The 18674-nt window shown below is 41.6% G+C and overlaps 1 protein-coding gene across 4 annotated transcripts in view; it reads right to left on the bottom strand.

The window, feature by feature from the left end:
* The window catches only part of ubr3 (ubiquitin protein ligase E3 component n-recognin 3), a 48681-nt gene extending 31707 nt beyond the window's left edge, over window positions 1–16974 (bottom strand). For 2 of the 4 annotated variants that reach the window (XR_014382613.1, XM_082968919.1), the window contains exons 1-18: window positions 15403–16974; window positions 14309–14448; window positions 13773–13925; window positions 13394–13555; window positions 13187–13227; window positions 13029–13095; window positions 12789–12919; window positions 12419–12647; window positions 12127–12306; window positions 11180–11313; window positions 10961–11047; window positions 10805–10870; window positions 10634–10723; window positions 6434–6562; window positions 6282–6334; window positions 1787–1920; window positions 1573–1658; window positions 1021–1162 (exon numbers count right to left, since the gene is read on the bottom strand). Coding sequence is in view for 3 of the 4 variants with exons in the window: in XM_082968919.1 (XP_082825045.1) it covers window positions 1021–1162; window positions 1573–1658; window positions 1787–1920; window positions 6282–6334; window positions 6434–6562; window positions 10634–10723; window positions 10805–10870; window positions 10961–11047; window positions 11180–11313; window positions 12127–12306; window positions 12419–12647; window positions 12789–12919; window positions 13029–13095; window positions 13187–13227; window positions 13394–13555; window positions 13773–13925; window positions 14309–14448; window positions 15403–15836 (2458 nt within the window). In the remaining variant the exon portion in view is untranslated. The remainder of the gene's footprint in view (window positions 1–1020; window positions 1163–1572; window positions 1659–1786; window positions 1921–6281; window positions 6335–6433; window positions 6563–10633; window positions 10724–10804; window positions 10871–10960; window positions 11048–11179; window positions 11314–12126; window positions 12307–12418; window positions 12648–12788; window positions 12920–13028; window positions 13096–13186; window positions 13228–13393; window positions 13556–13772; window positions 13926–14308; window positions 14449–15402) is intronic. The other 2 variants (XM_014173236.3, XM_014173237.3) reach the window with 2 other exon arrangements.
* Between the last annotated feature and the right edge of the window lie 1700 nt (window positions 16975–18674).

The following is an 18674-nucleotide window of genomic DNA, read 5'->3' as shown; positions in this document are numbered from 1 at the left end:
GCATCACAAAAACAAAGTCTTCCAGATGGATCTTGTTTTGATTTAGTCTTGTGAATTGTGCAAGGCCCTAGTTCTGTATGGGTAGAACTATAGTCAACTGTGGTGCATGAGTGCCCTCTCAAGGCAGACTGGTGAAAAAGCACCTGTGATTACCGTAAATTCCGGACTATAAGCCGCAACTTTTTTCCCAGGCTTTGAACCTCGCGGCTTAAACAATGACGCGGCTAATATATGGATTTTTCCCGCTTTCCATTTTTTTTATATATTTTTTTAAAACACATTCTGTGACGTGCTCAGTTTTTTGGCGGCATGAAGCTTTCATTAGACCAATGAAATTGCCGAACGGGTTAAGGTCAAACAACTTTTTTGTTTACTGTTTAGATTAAATCGAGCGCTCTCAAACTTCCCATCATTCTGATTACGGTAGTCATTTTGTCACCCTCATCATGGCAAAGACACGGAGAAATGCATATGATGCAGCTTTCAAGTTGAAGGCGATTGATCTGGCTGTTGGAAAAGGAAATAGAGCTGCTGCATGGGAGCTTGGTCTTAATGAGTCGATGATAAGACGTTGGAAACAGCAGCGTGAGGAATTTACTCAGTGCAAAGCCGTGTTTCGTTAAAGCCTGTGTAAAGTTCATTTGTTTCAATGTACCGGTAGGCACATGCGGCTTATAGACATGTGCGGCTTATTTATGTTCAAAATAATAGCGATTTTTTTAAATTCAGTGGGTGCGGCTTATATTCAGGTGCGCTTAATAGTCCGGAAATTACGGTATGTTCAAATGGAAAACAATAGGCTTGGTTATGATCCAACAAAGCGTTTGGACAGCATTAGTCACACACCGTAGCAAAACTTTTGCACTGTATTAAAATGTTTTACAAAAAAAAAAAAAAAAAAAAAAGGAAAATGAGTTAATCGGACAAACTCCGGGAGGTCCCTCCCTGTTAAGTTCCATTTGCTTCCATTCTGTAGCTAGTGAATTCACACCAGGCCATGAGATAAAAGGGACAACTTACCTTTAGGTGTGTACATGCCCTGCTGCATGGAACCCCCAGGTTCAAACACAGGGGCCTTGAAGTCAGCCACAGCAGACAGCATCTCCTCAAAGCTGCAGCTTCCCGGGACGATCCCACTCTTGGGGTTGGGATTCTCAGGAATCTGAATATTCACTTAAGGAAAGTACGCACCTAGGCAAATGTGCAGCATAGTAAATGTGACCCCAAAAATAAAAAATGCAAAGACTGTTGTCTGTGTGTTAAAATATGCAATTTTACATCAATTAAACCAGTCAATCAGATTCACATGTAATAACAGGGGGAAGGTCTGGTGAAAACAAGGTGTTATTGGTGCTTTTTCCAATTTGTGGAACAGGGACAACACATTCTAGCAAGGGAACAAACAAGGGTGTTCAGAAAAAGTTACCACTGACAACCACTGACACTACAAAATCCGGAGACTAAAATGCCAACTACAAACTCAATGAGAATCAAAGAGAAAATACTGACCACGGGTTTGGATATTCAATTCATTCTACTGTGAATTAGAGGCTGATAAAGCAGTGAGGATACAAGGTCCAACAGTGAACTGTGGGTGCGGTCGTTCATGCACAGTTGGGAGACCATCTCGGCTCTGAGAATCTCATCATCTGCCATGCCTATCAATGAGAGGGAGAAATACTCATTCATGCATCTACGGATAACGCCAATATAGTCAGGATGATACAAATCTTCCAATTGCTGTTCATGTACAATTTCCTTCTCCCCTGAATTCATCTGCACCTACCCAAGTGAATGCGAAGACTGGACAAGATGACAAGAAACGTCAAGGCTCCCTCCAGCATTGGCCTCTCCTGCTCACCGTCCAGTACTGCATTCTGGTGCACAGAGGCCATGGTCAAGAGGTCCACCACTTTGAATCTGTATATGAAATACATGTCACTGATAGAGCTGTTGCGGTGACCGTATTCCCAGCACACAGGTAGTAATGACCGCAGTCAAATTCCACGTGACACGGCCATCTCCTCGTATACACTCTGGACATGCGTTGGTAGTACCCAACTCGCTAACGACCTGGTATTCAGGGCTCTATTGTCTCCCTAACACCAATGCAAATACAATCGAAAAGCAAACATTTACCATCAAAACTGTATCATGCTTTTTAAATCTCACCGTTAGGCTACATTTTTTTGGACCTCACTGTGATAATTTGAAGTAAGAAGTTCAACAAAAGGTTGAAACAGAAGAAAACATGGCCATTGTGGATGTTGTTTCAAAGCCAAAACAAAATGGATGTTGTTTCAAAGACAAACCACGAAATGGACAGCACTAAGGTGATGATTAATTCAAAGCATTTAAGACATGACATGTAGAACACACATAGGCATAAGCTATGAGTCCAAGCCAGAAAAAATAAAAACTGAATTAATAATTGTGCCGTTATACAATACATAGCCTAAGATTCAAGATGTCTGGTCTAGCCTACAGTCCAAAATTAAACAAATTCTAGTAAATCGCCTTTGAGTGTGGACTGTATTATTATAATACACACACTGGATGGACTGGTTACCTTATGCTACACTCCAAACGTTGGGAGAGAACATATAGGCCTAGGCAATGCCGTTGGTTCATTGATTGGGCAGGGCAGCTTATAGAGTTACATGCTGACCACACCGCTTGCGTCACGTGCGTTGCAAAACAAAATGTACACATACATGTTATTCAATCAAAGCACCCAAAATACTCGTGAGTGTCTGCATAGCCAGGTGCTAAAATAGAACTTGGTTCTATTTGTGATGCTATAAGTGCCATCTCATTGGTTTTTAGGAACATAAACTTATGTGGGTGATTGAAAGATGAACTGAGGTCCACACTCCAGTCCAGTTGGTGGTGGTAATGCACCTTAAAGTTGGTTGCCAACCGCCATAAAGTCCAAAGAAGAAGAAGAAGCCTGAAGGAGGAAACACTACTAGAAGCGAATTCAGTTTACCCTTTTATCTGTGGATTAATCGTCAGAGTAGAGGACCTTGTGCATTTCAGGTAAAATAACAAAATCAACATGTGGGTGATGGCAGACGCGCGAGCGGTCTAGTCAACATGTTACCCTACAATTATAGTGAATTTGTATTGATTTTGAATAGCCAAGTAATTGGCTGACATCACCTTAAACTACAGAATCTCAAAACCGTGCGTTTCCATCTCCTCCCCTTTCTCGAGCACACAGAGATAGGGGCTATCAACAGTTGAATTGTTTTGTTGTGAAAACATGTTAGTTATTGATGTTCCCGAACAGATTTCACTTTGTTTCACAAATTAAGCACTAGGTAGCTGCAGGAACATGGTTGGAGATCCCATGGCATACAGAGTTTGAGCAGAATGCAGGCTGTATGCTCCTTAAACAGTGGTTGATGCATGAAGTGAAATACGTGTTCTTATAAGCCCAGACATGTCTATGTGCAATCGTGTGAAAGTTGATGGTTGCCACTAAAAAGAGGATCCCAGCAGCTACTATATTTAGGCCTACCTGGTATGGTTTAAACTGCAGGAAAGTGGCCTCCATTCGTTATTCGAGTACATACAGATAACGTATTATTCCCCCTGCTCCTACCATTTAATAAATGGGCCATTCTGCATCATGCAACCCATATGTTTTGATTTAAGACATTAAGATTTGTATCATTCACATCAACATTTTCTAATTTCTAAAATCTAGCGTATAGGACCTGTTTCTAATGATCACTTTTACGCTCAACAAAGCCACTTCAAATGAAAACTCACTCCTGAATGGAAAAAAATATCCTTTCTATTTTATTCAGCTAAATTCAATTATTCTTACAATAAAAACAAAATAATGGCACAGGACTTATAAGCATTATCTTGTCAGCTAAAAGAACTAGCTTACAGCCTATTGCATGGCACATAGCCAGATAACATACAGTAGGGCGACTCATTCGGTTATTCTGAAATATATTTTATTCATATCACAATGTTTCTTTAGACCTGCCTAAAATAAATAATGGATTTATTGTGATGGGGTATATTAAATAGATTTAGACGTTCCGAAGGCGTGCATCAGCAGCTTGGAGATGCTAATTAACGGTCAATTACCGTTCAACTGGTCAGGATGCACCATTGAGAGCATCCTGACCAGTTGCATCACCGCCTGGTATGGCAACTGCTCGGCATCTGACCGTAAGGCGCTACAGAGGGTAGTGCAAACGGCCCAGTACATCACTGAGGCCAAGCTTCCTGCCATCCTGGACCTACAGCTGAAGTCAGAAGTTTACATACACTTAGGTTGGAGTCATTAAAACTCGTTTTTCAACCACTCATCAAATTGTTAACAAACTATAGTTTTCGCAAATCAGTTAGATCATCTACTTTGTGCATGACAAGTAATTATTCCAACAATTGTTTACAGACAGATTATTTCACTTATAATTAATTCACTGTATCACAATTCCAGTGGGTCAGAAGTTTACATACACTAAGTTGACTGTGCCTTTAAACAGCTTGGAAAATTCCAGAAAATGTCATGGCTTTAGAAGCTTCTGATAGGCTAATTGACATCATTTGAGTCAATTGGAGGTGTACCAGTGGATGCATTTCAAGGCCAACCTTCAAACTCAGTGCCTCTTTGCTTGACATCATGGAATACCAAAAGAAATCAGCCAAGACCTTGTAGACCACAAGTCTAGTTCATCCTTGGGAGCAATTTCCAAATGCCTGAAGGTACCACATTCATCTGTACAAACAACAGTACGCAAGTATAAACACCATGGGATCACGCAGCCGTCATACTGATCAGGAAGGAGACGCGTTCTGTCTCCTAGAGATGAACGTACTTTGGTGCGAAAAGTGCAAATCAATCCCAGAACAACAGCAAAGGACCTTGTGAAGATGCTGGAGGAAACAGGTACAAAAGTATCTATATCCACAGTAAAACGAGTCCTATATCGACATAACCTGAAAGGCCACTCAGCAAGGAAGAAGCCATTGCTCCAAAACCGCCATAAAAAAGCCAAACTACGGTTTGCAACTGCACATGATGACAAAGATCGTACTTTTTGGAGAAATGTCCTCTTGTCTGATGAAACAAAAATAGAACTGTTTGGCCATTGTTATGTTTGGAGGAAAAAGGGGGGAGGCTTGAAAGCCGAAGAACACCATCCCAACCGCGAAGCACGGGGTGCTTTGCTGCAGGAGGGACTGGTGCACTTCACAAAATAGATGGCATCATGAGGAGAGGAAAATTGTGTGGATATATTGAAGCAACATCAGTCAGGAAGTTAAAGCTTGGTCGCAAATGGGTCTTCCAAAATGGACAATGACCCCAAGCATACTTCCAAAGTTGTGGCAAAATGGCTTAAGGACAACAAAGTCAAGGTATTGGAGTGGCCATCACAAAGCCCTGACCTCAATCCTTCAAAAAATGTGTGGGCAGAACGGAAAAAGCATGTGCGAGCAAGAAGGCCTAGAAACCTGACTCAGTTACACCAGCTCTGTCAGGAGGAATGGGCCAAAATTCACCCAACTTATTGTGGGAAGCTACCCTAAACATTTGACCCAAGTTAAACAATTTAAAGCCAATGCTACCAAATACTAATTGAGTGTATGTAAACTTCTGACCCACTGGGAATGTGATGAAAGAAATAAAAGCTGAAATAAATCACTCTACTATTATTATGACATTTCACATTCTTAAAATAAAGTGGTGATCCTAACTGACCTAAAACAGGGAATTTTTACTAGGATTAAATGTCAGGAATTGTGAAAAACGGAGTTTAAATGCATTTGGCTAAGGTGTATGTAAACTTCCGACTTCAACTGTATATAATAGGCGGTGTCAGGGACAAAATTGCCAGAGACTCAAGTCACCCAAGTTATAGATCGTTTTCTCTGCTATCGCACGGCAAGCGGTATTGGAGTCTAGGACCAAAAGGCTCCTCAACAGCTTCTACCCCCAAGCCATTAGACTGCTAAACAATTCATAAAAATCGCCACCGGACAATTCTTCTTGAACGGCACTGTTGGTTAAGGGCTTGTAAGTAAGCATTTCACGGTAAAGTCTACACTTGTTGTATTCGGCGCATGTGGCAAATAAAGTTTGATTTGAATTTGCATGACAATAACCGGCTGACAAAATGTCCTGACCGCCACAGCCCTAGTTACTGCTATTAAATTCTGTTTTGTTACATCTTGACTTTCAAAACTGGAGTTGTCAATCAAGTTCAGCGAAAAATGACAAACTGCAAGGACTTTTACAACAGCTCAGACTATACCTCTCGAACACTGAAGAGATGAAGTAGTCGGGATCAAGCCTTGACGCACACACCTGTCGACAGATTAGGAAGAAAAATTATACAATGGAGTATATGGCATTCATAACAGTCCATAATGTTGTGATCACCAGGAGTAGGTAAGTAGTCTTTACCTGGAGCAGAAAGATGTCTGGATCGATCATGGAGTTGCAGAAGTGAGACTGCACGTAGGTCATAGCCTGTCCTTTGATCTGGAGACCATTTCTTACCCACATGTTACTGTGAATCTCTGATAGGCTCGCCTACAAGAAAACACAAACATAAAATGCCGGCCTTTTGAGAATGTGACTACAGCTAAGCGCTCAACACCATAGTCCCCTTGGGACTGGACACCTCCCTCTGCAACTGGATCCGGGACTTCCTGATGGGCCGACCCCAGGTGGTGAGGGTAGGCAACACCAGCTCAGCCACGCTGACCCTCAACACTGGGGCCCCACAGGGGTGTGCTTAGTCCCATTCTGTAGTCCCTGTTCACCCACAAATGTGCGACTCCAACACAATCAAGTTAGCTGACAACAGTGTTAGGCCTGATCACCAGCGACAATGAGACAGCCAACAGGACAACAACCTCTCCCTCAAACTCTTCCCAGTGGAGCAGGTCGAGAGCGTCAAGTTCCTCAGTGTCCAAATCACTAAGGACTTAACATGGTGCACACACACGTCGTGAAGGAGATTGAAAAGATTTTGAATGGGCCCTCATTTCTACAGCTGCACCATTGACAGCATCTTGACTGGCTGCATCACGGCTTGGTATGGCAACCGCACCGCCCTCGATTGCATGGCGCTACAGAGAGTGGCGTGGACAGCCCAGCAAATGTTTCTATCCGCCCCATGGCAAAATGTGTATTATTGCAGCAAACTTACTTTACAAATGCTACATGTTCTCTATGCTCCATGGCAAAATTGCAGGAAATGAACTAAACGGTTTTTTATTCTCTCCGTTGTCAAGAGGGGAGCCGCTAAAATGTTTTGCTTGCAAGGTTGTAGGTGTCCAACAGAATTTCACTTAGGGACCCCAAAAAGCTAGGGCCAACTGACTGCATGCATGGTAATGAACGTGTGTATGTGGACTCTCAAGCCACTGCGGCCCCTCATGACAAGTTCAGATTGTGGCCCCCACTCCTATCAAAGTTTCCCATCCCTGCTGTGCAAAGTACATTGAACACACTGTCATGACTGTGTCCAAACGATCAGGTTACAGTGGATCAGCTCTACAGTGCTCCCTCTCCTTGGTGAGGATCAAAGATAGCCAGACCCATGGCGGCGGGGGGGGGGGGGGTTGTGACTTAACCGGATCATAAATACCTTGCAGAAAAATGTATAACAAGATAACTCTGAAATTGTACATGTTTTAGTGATCAGGTTTGCTACTAAATGTTGTAAAAAATTTAAAAATAAAAAAAAAAAGATTAAAGTATAAGAATACTTTTGAAAAGATAGAAATGTGATTTTAGCCTTCTAAATGAGATAATGGCTTTTCATATAAACCTGGGCCAAGTCAATAACCCTGCCCACATGAGCACAGACATGGTTCCATCATGTTGACACAGCCTTTCTGACCAGTGTACTTAAAAAGGACTCATAGCTAAACGTACAAGGCCAGACAGCGTGGAGCGGTGGCTACGCGGCTGGAAATGGTTAAAATGTACAAGACCAGAAAATAGTAAGACCGTCTGAAACTCTCGACGAGTGACAAAGGTGAAGACTAGATTAAAACATGCAGTCTGCAGCTCTGCATGTAAAGTAGTCTAGGACAATTGCCCAAGAAGATGGACAGACAAATTCCTCTCACCATCATAGGTACCTCTGAGGTATCTATTCTAACGAACATAGGGAAACACAGATCCCTTTGAACACCACGTGGTACACACCTGATGTACCCAGTCTAACAAGGACATTGTGACCTTTGGTGGACAAACAGAGACTTACATTTAACCACTTCCCATAGACGGATCGAGTTCAACAGAAACATCCACACGTAAATACAGTTGAAGTCGGAAGTTTACATACACCTTAGCCGAATTCATTTAAACTCAGTATAAACATTTAATCCTAGTAAAAGTTCCCTGTCTAAGGTCTGTTAGGATCACCACTATTTTAAGAATGTGAAATGTCAGAATAATTTCAGCTTTTATTTCTTTCATCACATTCCCAGTGGGTCAGAAATGTACATACCAAATACTAATTGAGTGTAGCATTGCCTTTAAATTGTTTAATTTGGGTCAAATGTTTAGGGTAGCTTTCCACAAGTTGGGTGAATTTTGGCCCATTCCTCCTGACAGAGCTGGTGTAACCGAGTCAGGTTTGTAGGCCTCCTTGCTCGCACATGCTTTTTCAGTTCCGCTCACAAGTTTTCTATAGGATTGAGGTCAGGGCTTTGTGATGGCCACTCCAATACCTTGACTTTGTTGTCCTTAAGCCATTTTGCCACTACTTTGGAAGTATGCTTGGGTCATTGTCCATTTGGAAGACCCATTTGCAACCAAGCTTTAACTTCCTGACTGATGTCTTGAGATGTTGCTTCAATATATCCACATAATTTCCCTCCTCATGATGCCATCTATTCTGTGAAGTGCACTCCTGCAGCAAAGCACCCCAACAACATGATGCTGCCACCCCCGTGCTTCGCGGTTGGGATGGTGTTCTTCGGCTTGCAAGCCTTCCTTTTTCCTCCAAACATAACGATGGTCATTATGGCCAAACAGTTCTATTTTTGTATCATCAGACCAGAGGACATTTCTCCAAAAAGTACAATCTTTGTCCCCATGTGCAGTTGCAAACCGTAGTCTGGCTTTTTTTAATGGCGGTTTTGGAGCAGTGGCTTCTTCCTTGCTGAGTGGCCTTTCAGGTTATGTCGATATGGGACTCGTTTTACTGTGGATATAGATACTTTTGTACCCGTTTCCTCCAGCATCTTCACAAGGTCCTTTGCTGTTGTTCTGGGATTGATTTGCACTTCTCGCACCAAATTACGTTCATCTCTAGGAGACAGAACGCGTCTCCTTCCTGATCCCATGGTGTTTATACTTGCGTACTATTGTTTGTACAGATGAATGTGGTACCTTCAGGTATTTGGAAATTGCTCCCAAGGATGAACCAGCAACTTTTTCTGAAGTCTTAGATGATTTATTTTGATTTTTCCATGATGTCAAGCAAAGAGGCACTGAGTTTGAAGGTAGGCCTTGAAATACATCCACAGGTACACCTCCAATTGACTCAAATTATGTCAATTAGCCTATCAGAAGCTTCTAAAGCCATGACATTTTCTGGAATTTTCCAAGCCGTTTAAAGGCAGTCAACTTAGTGAATGTAAACTTCTGACCCACTGGAATTGTGATAGCGAATTATAAGTGAAATAATCTGTATGTAAACAATTGTTGGAAAAATTACTTGTGTCATGCACAAAGTAGATGTCCTAACCGACTTGCTAAAACTATAGTTTGTTAACAAGAAATTTGTGGAGTGGTTGAAAAACGAGTTACATGACTCCAACCTAAGTGTATGTAAAATTCTGACTTCAACTGTATATGCATTGCAATTATTTTGGAATGAGCGGTCGTTCATGTGCAAAGTGTTCATATTCCCAAGAGCATAGCTTCCACATGTATGTACGATAAGTCCACGCTCTTTGTCTCTCCCGCTCATAATCTTTCCCCACCCCCTTTCCACTGTGTAACAAGCCGTCATATCGGGTTAGTCCACTAGGGACTTTTCATATGCATTATGTTAGTAATCAATATAACCTAGACCTTGTGTGTGTTTATGTAATTCTGTGATTGTTTAGTTAGTAAATAAATTATTCAGCCAATTTGTGTATCGCTGATTCATCACTTAGGCTAAGGTTCGTGCAGATATCCAAGGATTATGCGACGTTCACAGACTGATATGAGGAAATGATTCATTGATGACTGGTATGATATCGATATATTCTTGAGCTAATTAAGGAAACGGTAACTCATTAAATAAACTTTCCCCTTGGTGCCCCAAATTACTAATGAATTGTTACATGATTAATTTGAAAAAAATGAAACGTAGGAGGTAATTATTCTATGAATAGCAGTCATCACATTAATGGTAGTCACATCACGACAACACATTAAGGTCATCTCCAGAGTAGTCACATAGGAACCCTTTAAATAGCCAGTCACCACCTCCTTATCATATTTATAAGACACTAACAACCGTTCGGGTACGAATCAGCCTTTCCTTTTCAGACATTGTGTGACGTTATTCACCACACAACCTGTTCTGATATTTGAGCCATTGTCAAGACATTGCAAAGACATGTGTAATGGCCTGTACCGGTGCAATACCTGAATCTGGAGTGGATGGACCATGATCTTCATGAGCATCTCTTGGTGTGGGAGGAGACTGTCCAGGTCAAGCCCCTGGCACTTCACTGCCTATGAGACAATAGACACAGTCAACTCACTACAAAGAGGGCTTAAAGCACCAGAACTTAAAGGGTTGTAGATCTACCACACCTTGCTTAGGAACATGGCGTAGTAACGGTGCAGCGGCAGGTGAAAGGTCACTTGATTTGGAGCAGGCTACACAGAAACAGAGACCAGATATAAACACTAAAGGAAAATGTTGGTTTACAAATGCATCCTGACTGTTGTGCATATTTGCTGAGTTACCTCGTCCACAAAGCCAATGGCATCAAACCAGATTTGCAGAGTCTCCAAGCAGTAACGCACCACCGTCTTGGTGTATTCCTGTGTCTCCTGCAAATAAACAATTATTCATAGTGTAATCATTTTCCTAACGGTTTCCGTGCATATTACTGGAACGTCAAATAGCTACAACGTGATCCGCACTGATAAAAAAAAAAAAAATTCAAGGGATATTGGACTCACTTTGACTTTGCAGTGTGTGAGGAGACCCCACATTGGTTGTGCGCAGGCCTCCAACTCTGCCGCAAATGCTGCATAGTACGTCTGGGACTCAAACTCCACGTGCTCACTCAACTCCCGCTTATTCAAGTTCATACCTACAGGACCAGAGGAGTGCTTTCATGGTTAGTCATCACGTAACACGAAGCATTATTACAGTGGTTTCGTTCCCCAAGTCATCACGTAACATGAAGCATTATTACAGTGGTTTCATTCACCAAGTCATCACGTAACATGAAGCATTATTACAGTGGTTTTGTTCACTGAAAGACGCTTAAGGGACACAAAGACAAAAGGCAGGTGAACCTGTCAAACATCTTTGTTGACATCCAGATGAATCTGTAAGAATGTACTTAAGGGCAGAGCAGTCTACACGCATAAAATAACATAGTGGCACTCTGCTCTATGCACCTTTCCTCAGTAAGCGGATACTCCAGTCCACAGTATCTGAGGCTAGGGGTTATTTTTAGGGTTTTGGTAGACACATGGTAGGAGTGCTGCTCAGACTATAATTCTAATAGAGACATGCACCATTATTCTCTTTTGGTCAGGCAGTGTAAAAGTTAAGTTGGATGTGACATAACATCCATTTTAAATCAAATCAGATTTTATTTGTCACGTGTGACAAATACAACAGGTGTAGACCTTAAATGCTTACTGAGCTACAGGAAATAGGGACCAACAACAACAACAAAAAAGCAGTGACTAACCAATAGAAGAGAATCCCAGAGGTCTAACATTGCATCATATGACTAAGCAGATATATTAACAGAGAGAGGTGATAGTATATGACTCACATAGATAACGAATACACTACAAATCACACCAGCTACTCTACCTGGGACAATGACTGAGGAAAATACTGAAGCATCACCACTGCTATTCATATTCTTAAATCCACAAGGAATTACCTTGAAAGAAGGACACAAAGCTCATCCACAGCATGAGCAGTGAGTGGTCCTCCAGGAATTTTTTTGCTACACTTTGGTGTGAGAGAATATTAATAAAATCGCTAACTAAAGGCCAGTAAGTGTTGTTCTTCAGCAGAGGCTCGCTGCAGTTGACCACAACATGGCGGCTGTTCTCTTCATCTGAAAACAAGGAGAAGAGGGAGAGGACACGAGGCTCAGTAGTGCGAGAAGCCCACTAGATTCATGAATGAAACAATCCACTCATCGGTATGGCCATTCAAACATAGCTCACCTTGAAGTTCACTTTTGATAAGGCAACTCTCCATCATGTAGAGGAGGACAGTAACCATGATGTCTAGGAGTTGACACTCCTCGGTGACGTGACGTGCTAGCTCCTCATTGCTGAACAGCTGTACACTGATATGCACGATGCGGTTGGACATGGTATCTGACTCCTGGCTTTTCATCAGTGTCTTCATAATGAACGCATAATGTTGAACAAATGTTTTCGTGAAGGTGATCTACAAAAGGATGATAAGCGGGTGATTTGATGCATTTGCTGTTGTAACAGCTTCTCTAAGCAAGAATGCAGCAGTGCCAATACACCATAAAGCTTAGGAATTAGAATATCTATGGACTACACTTAACCTAATTAAACATACCTTGTAGTCTTGATCTGGCAGCATGTTCAGTAGAAAAGTAACCATCTTCTGAGGAAACTCATACTTTATTGTCCAAAACAGCAACTCCTCCAGAAAACATTTGTGTTTCAGAGAGTCCATAATGGATGGATCTAAGAAAATAACACAACTGACTGGTCTCATGGTAATGCAGACCTTCACATAAAGTATCTGTGGATTATTCATCATTACATAGAATGTTAGGCAGGTTATGCGAATTACCTTTGGCAGTGCTACTAAGTTTAACTCTCTTTCTCTGTCCAACAGATTGCCCCCCATCTTGATCCTCCTTTAAAAAGACAACAGGAAGTAATATAACAACTATCTATATTTCAATACTGAGGAGCGAGACTAACTATTCTGATACCGTATTCACATACCTCTTTATTGGACTCATCAGGGCTGGCTGGTGCTTCAGCTCCTAAGGAAAACAGAGCAGAGACAGAAAGCAGCTATTAGCTGATTATTCCCTTGTTTAATGAGTCATTGAGAAACATTACTTCCATTAGGTTTCCATAATAAATAAATAAGATGATATTTTTGACTTATTTTGAGCTCCAACTCCTAAAGAGGGGATGAGGTCTTACCCAGTAAGCCCAGAGCCCCTGCGCCAGCCCCTGCCTCAGCCCCGATAGTGGGCTCTGCAGCCCCAGACTGGGCCTTCTCCTCCACAGACACCAGGCCTGAGTTCTTCAGCGCTGACAGGTACTTCTCGTAGTTCTTTTTTGCATATATATTCTCCTCTTGACCTACAGGGCATATTTACATATGACATATTTTTTTAACTAATTAGACATTCATTAGCATCACACCAATGCCATACGTGAAGTATTAAAGCATTAATAGCCCAACTTCAGTAGAGTTCTGCAATACTGATTAACTATCATTTTGATCATTTTCCCCACCAATGGTCAGAATAACATTAAACCAAGGGCTGAATGAGAGAGTAGAAACAGACATATTTACCCATGCTCAGGTCCTTGAATATTTGCTGATTCGTTAGGATCTTTGTCAGTACAGTTCTCATTGCCCCACCCATCTTCGTAAGTTCTTCTAAGAAGGAGATCTGGGGTTCCAGCTGCTGTAAGACCTTCTGTAGGTCCCTCTCAGTTGATGTGTCTGAGAGCAAGATAAGATAAAAGTGATGAAGTGTGTCAGATAGGCTCATGAAAACAAACAGAATGACCTACATAAGATAAAGTTGTAAAAGAACAAGATTTCTCAAAATATTTTGATCTGAGGGCTGTTTATTTGCAATCGGCTATGAAAGGTGCTTTTAGACCATGGGGCGGCAGGTAGCCTAGTGGTTAGAGCGTTGGGCCAGTAACCAAAAGGTTGCTGGATCGAAGAAAAATGTCGGTCTGCTCCTGAACAAGGCAGTTAACCCACTGTTCCCCGCTAGGCTGTTATTGTAAATAGGAATTTGTTCTTAACTGACTTGCCTAGTTAAATTTAAAAAAAATAGGATATCCTGTAGACAGAGATATGCTGTTTTTCCTCACCTGGTTCAGTGTATCCATCCCTTAGGTACTGTATGATACAGAAGATGAAGCGAGGCAGGACCATCTCTGACATCAGTAGTAAGTCTCTGGGGACTGTGGGGACATTCTCCCCGGTTCTTAACCGATGCCGATTGCAAAATCTGAGAGAACAACACACATGCATATATCTTGATTTTAGAAGTACCCAAAATAAATGTAAGTATTTGGGAACAATTACTCAACAACCTATCTAATGAACACTAGCAGTATATTCGATCTTCCTTTGAAAGTGCAAAATGTGCATTTTAATATAGGCTATTAGTATATTTGGCTGCCTTGAACAAACTGTTATGCCATCAAACAAAATAACAGCAGAAAAGTAAACTCAAATGTTGTTGATTAAGGATCACAGAAGAAATGACATGTCACAAGAACTGATTAAGTTATTCTGCTTAGAAAATGTGTCATTATCCTAGAAGCCTTGTAGAAATTAGTTAATTTCAATAGTACAGCATTTACATTACTGGAATATAAAATGCAAACCTTTCACAAAAGGGGCCAGTGCGGGAGTTATCTACCCTACAACAGAAAAAACAGCCGTCTGGTTCAGAGCGATTGTTCAAAGCGCTGTGCACTTGACTAGATTGCTGGGGTTGCGTCTATCCTCTTATGTTCTGTTAATTAGCCAAATTACTGTAACTAGTGCCCCATAAAGACAGCACTTGATCTTACGTTGTGTAGCTAAATCTAATAGTGAATGGTTTATCAAGCACAACAATGGCATGCTCAGTGACAACAGACATGTCAGTACAATTATAAAAAAGGCAGGGACCTTTCAAAACCGCACTGTTAAATATTTTACAAATTGATACTCCCAAGTAGAACTTTGCTAGCTAGCTGTTAGCCCGCAAGCTAGCCATCATCATTAACAGCCTAGTTAGTTAGCCAACGTAGTTAGCTCGCCATACCACATTATTAAAAATGGGGGGGAAATGGTCATGTCAGTTGCAGTCAAATAATGCCACGTATTAAGCCTCGTCAATTAATTAGAAATTGTCACTTACAATCTAGTTAGCTAGCTAGCTATCAGCCAGCTAACGCTCCTAAAGACTTACCCAGTCTCTCGCATGACATTACTGTCTCCACAGTCACAGGCCCCGCCAGCCTGGCTCCTGAACATGTTGAAATCATGGCCTGTGTGATCGCCGTTATTAAAACATTCTGCACAAAGTGACATGCAAGGAGAAATGCCACAGGTCCGACAGCGGTATGCCACAAAATTGGCTGTCCAAACCAAGCCACATAAAGTAGCGTTGTCATAGGACCGGACCATTTTGCAGAACTCTTCGAAACCTTCTCCTCCTGCTATTAGACATTTACACCAGTCAAGGGCTTCTGTGTCTGCCGCTGGCTTTTCTGGATTAAGAACACAATCAAGTAGTTCTTGAAGTTGTCGGACACCAGAGCTGTTGTCAGTCCAATTAAGATCTGCCTTTAAATGGGCAGCAGTAGATTTCTTGTCCCGGCGTACCAGCGACCCCGCCATCATTCACTCTGCTTGTTTTCCACAAATTTATTTTTGTTGTCTTGTTGGTACGTTCTCGTGATTTCTCGCGATACATTTCGATAATATCATTGTGTTGAGTTGTGTTCAGCGTCTATAGTGTTCAGTTGGTTCCATAGGAGTCAATCAACCACATTGGCCTGCGACTTCATTGCCAATCAGCACCAAGTTTGGCAAGTGACTAACTGTGTCGTAGTCTCGGCTACTGCTGTCCCGTAGGCAGCTGATCAACCGTGACAATGTCAGAACCCACGATTACAGTAATCCTACTAGAGAAGATTCCAGTGCTTGAAATAACAACACACTCTTTATGGTGGCAGTAACTAGTGGACTAAGTTTAGAATACGAAAATGTTATGCATATCTTGTATTGCAAAAACTCGATGTTCATAGTGGTACAGTTTTTCGTAGCGTCCGTTTCACTTCGGATTGTTTTCATTGAGACGCCACTAATGCGGAAGTGTTACTCTGTCTCTACATGCTCCCCGTGGCTCTGACGATGGGTGTGCTGTGAGTTGCTGCTTTTGTTGCTAAAAGTCCAGCTCAAACTTGGTCAGCAGAAGGTAAAAAAATAAAACCTATGGGATTCCATTTACAGGCAGCAGCTACCGAGTGCAGACGAGGATTTTAGCTTGTTCCGAGTAAACTTAACCCCTCTCAAATTTACTTAAATGTAACAAAACTTGGCTTATAGTAAACACAATAGAGAACAACGCTCAGTAGACCGCTAATTTGATCTGAAACTTGACAAAATGGAAGAACAAAATGTGCGAAAGAGCAAAGGGAGGAGACGGCAGTTGCTCGCTGACCTGTCATACACCGGAGAAAAAACGCCACCGACTACCCCGGAGAAGAAATTTAGGAATTTGGACATTCAGTTGATTCTGAAAATCCAGTCAATAGTCCCGCACCCAAAAAGACACATTGTCTTTGCGCGAACTACAGGTCAACAAAATCGATTATGTCTCTGCAAAGATAAACGAAAGAGCCGATGGTCACGAGGAAATGATACGCGAAAACACACAAAAATCATTGACCTCTGAATCATGCATACAAAAGTATCGAATAGCTTAAACTTGCAAACACTGCTACTTATGATAAATGCACTCCACAGAAGAAGACCATCGCCGACATGCAAGAACGCTTATCGGAAGCAGAGCGATACGGGAGAAGGTGGGGGCTACGGCTTTATGGTGTCCCGGAGGACCAGGGTGAGAATGTGAAGCGCATAGTAAGAGACATTTGTAACCGTGTGGCACCGGACTTCGCCGATTGATATATGGCTGTGGATGTCGCTCATCGTATTGGGATGAAACGAGATGCCATCGGCAGCCGCTCGGTCATCATCCAGTTTGCGTTTTCGCACAGCGAGAGATGCCGTTTGGAAGAAAGCAAAGGAAAGCGCCTTTCTGAAAGAGATAATTTAGATTCGGTGAGGACCTGACTGCAGCAAAAGCAAAGTTGTGGCCTCTCATCCAAATGGCAGAACATCAAGGAAAGGGTGGATACTACAGGGGAATCCGAGCCTTCTTCGCCGACTGAAAAGAAATACAACTGGGGTGATTTGTTCTGCCGGTAGGTTTACAAGTGTAACCGATGTGAAATGGCTAGTTAGTTAGCGGTGGTGCGCGCTAATAGCGTTTCATGTGGCGCGATGGGTAACGATGCTTCGTAGGTGTCAGTTGTTGATGTGTGCAAGGGTCCCTGGTTCGAGCCCAGGTAGGGGCGAAGAGAGGGACGGAACCTACACTGTTACACAAGGTAGCCCCTTCCCCACAGCAAACTGAGCGTTCTAGTTTTGAATTGTGGTGTTATGGTTTACAAGTTAAGACTTCTGATATACATATATGAAGCAACTTTTTATAGAGAGGGTAGAGTTGAGATTGCATAGGATTTTTCTTACTATTCTGTTTATATGGACTTGAAGTCCATATAATCAATGCCAGGGGATACGAAACTTGTTGAAGAGAAAGTTTTTTTTTGGTTTTGTAAGGACTGCAACGCAGATCTTGTATTCGTTCAAGAAACACATTCATGGAAAGAGGACAATTCTTTTGAAAAATCAGTGGGGCAGGGAAATTTTTTTGGCCCACGGGACTAATCATTGAGCTGAGGTTGCAATTTTAGCACACAATTTCAAAGGGACATTTTTCAACCACATGGACATTTGCGTTGTGGAATGTATACTGTTTTAGTCCTCCAAATAACTTACTTCTGAGAAAATATCCATCCAGTCAGATCATAGTTGGTGGAGATTTTAATATGGTTTATTCTAATGAGACTGATAGATTGCCCCATAGGCCTAACATTGGTGTGAACAAATTGGTGAATTTCTGCCAAAGCCTGGACTTAATTGACCAATGGAGAGTTAAAACCCCTGGAGAGAAACAATACACATGGAGTAATAGAGATCGTTCTCTACAATCAAGAATTGACATGTGGGTGATAACTAGAGGTCAACCGATTTATGATTTTTCAACACTGATACCAATTATTGGATGACCCAAAAAAAAGCCTTTACCGATTAATTGGCCTATTTTTATATATATATATATATATTTGTAATAATGACAACTACAGCAATACTGAATGAACAATTAACACTTAATATAATACATAATTAAAATCTATTTAGTCTCAAATAAATAATGAAACGTTCAATTTGGTTTAAAAAATGCAAAAACACAGTGTTGGAGAAGTGTTCTGGACTGATGTAAAACTATATCTTGGCAACAAAATGCATACAACCATTGAAATATCAAATTTTGACATTATTTTACTACATTGAATCCACAATTGAAAGTGAGTATGTCAGACATTTCTT

This window comes from Salmo salar, chromosome 25 (genome assembly GCF_965601325.2).
Source record: "Salmo salar chromosome 25, fSalSal1, whole genome shotgun sequence".
Lineage (NCBI taxonomy): Eukaryota > Metazoa > Chordata > Actinopteri > Salmoniformes > Salmonidae > Salmo > Salmo salar.
Note: the sequence above shows the minus strand (reverse complement) of the source record. Positions and strands in the feature narration are given on the sequence as shown.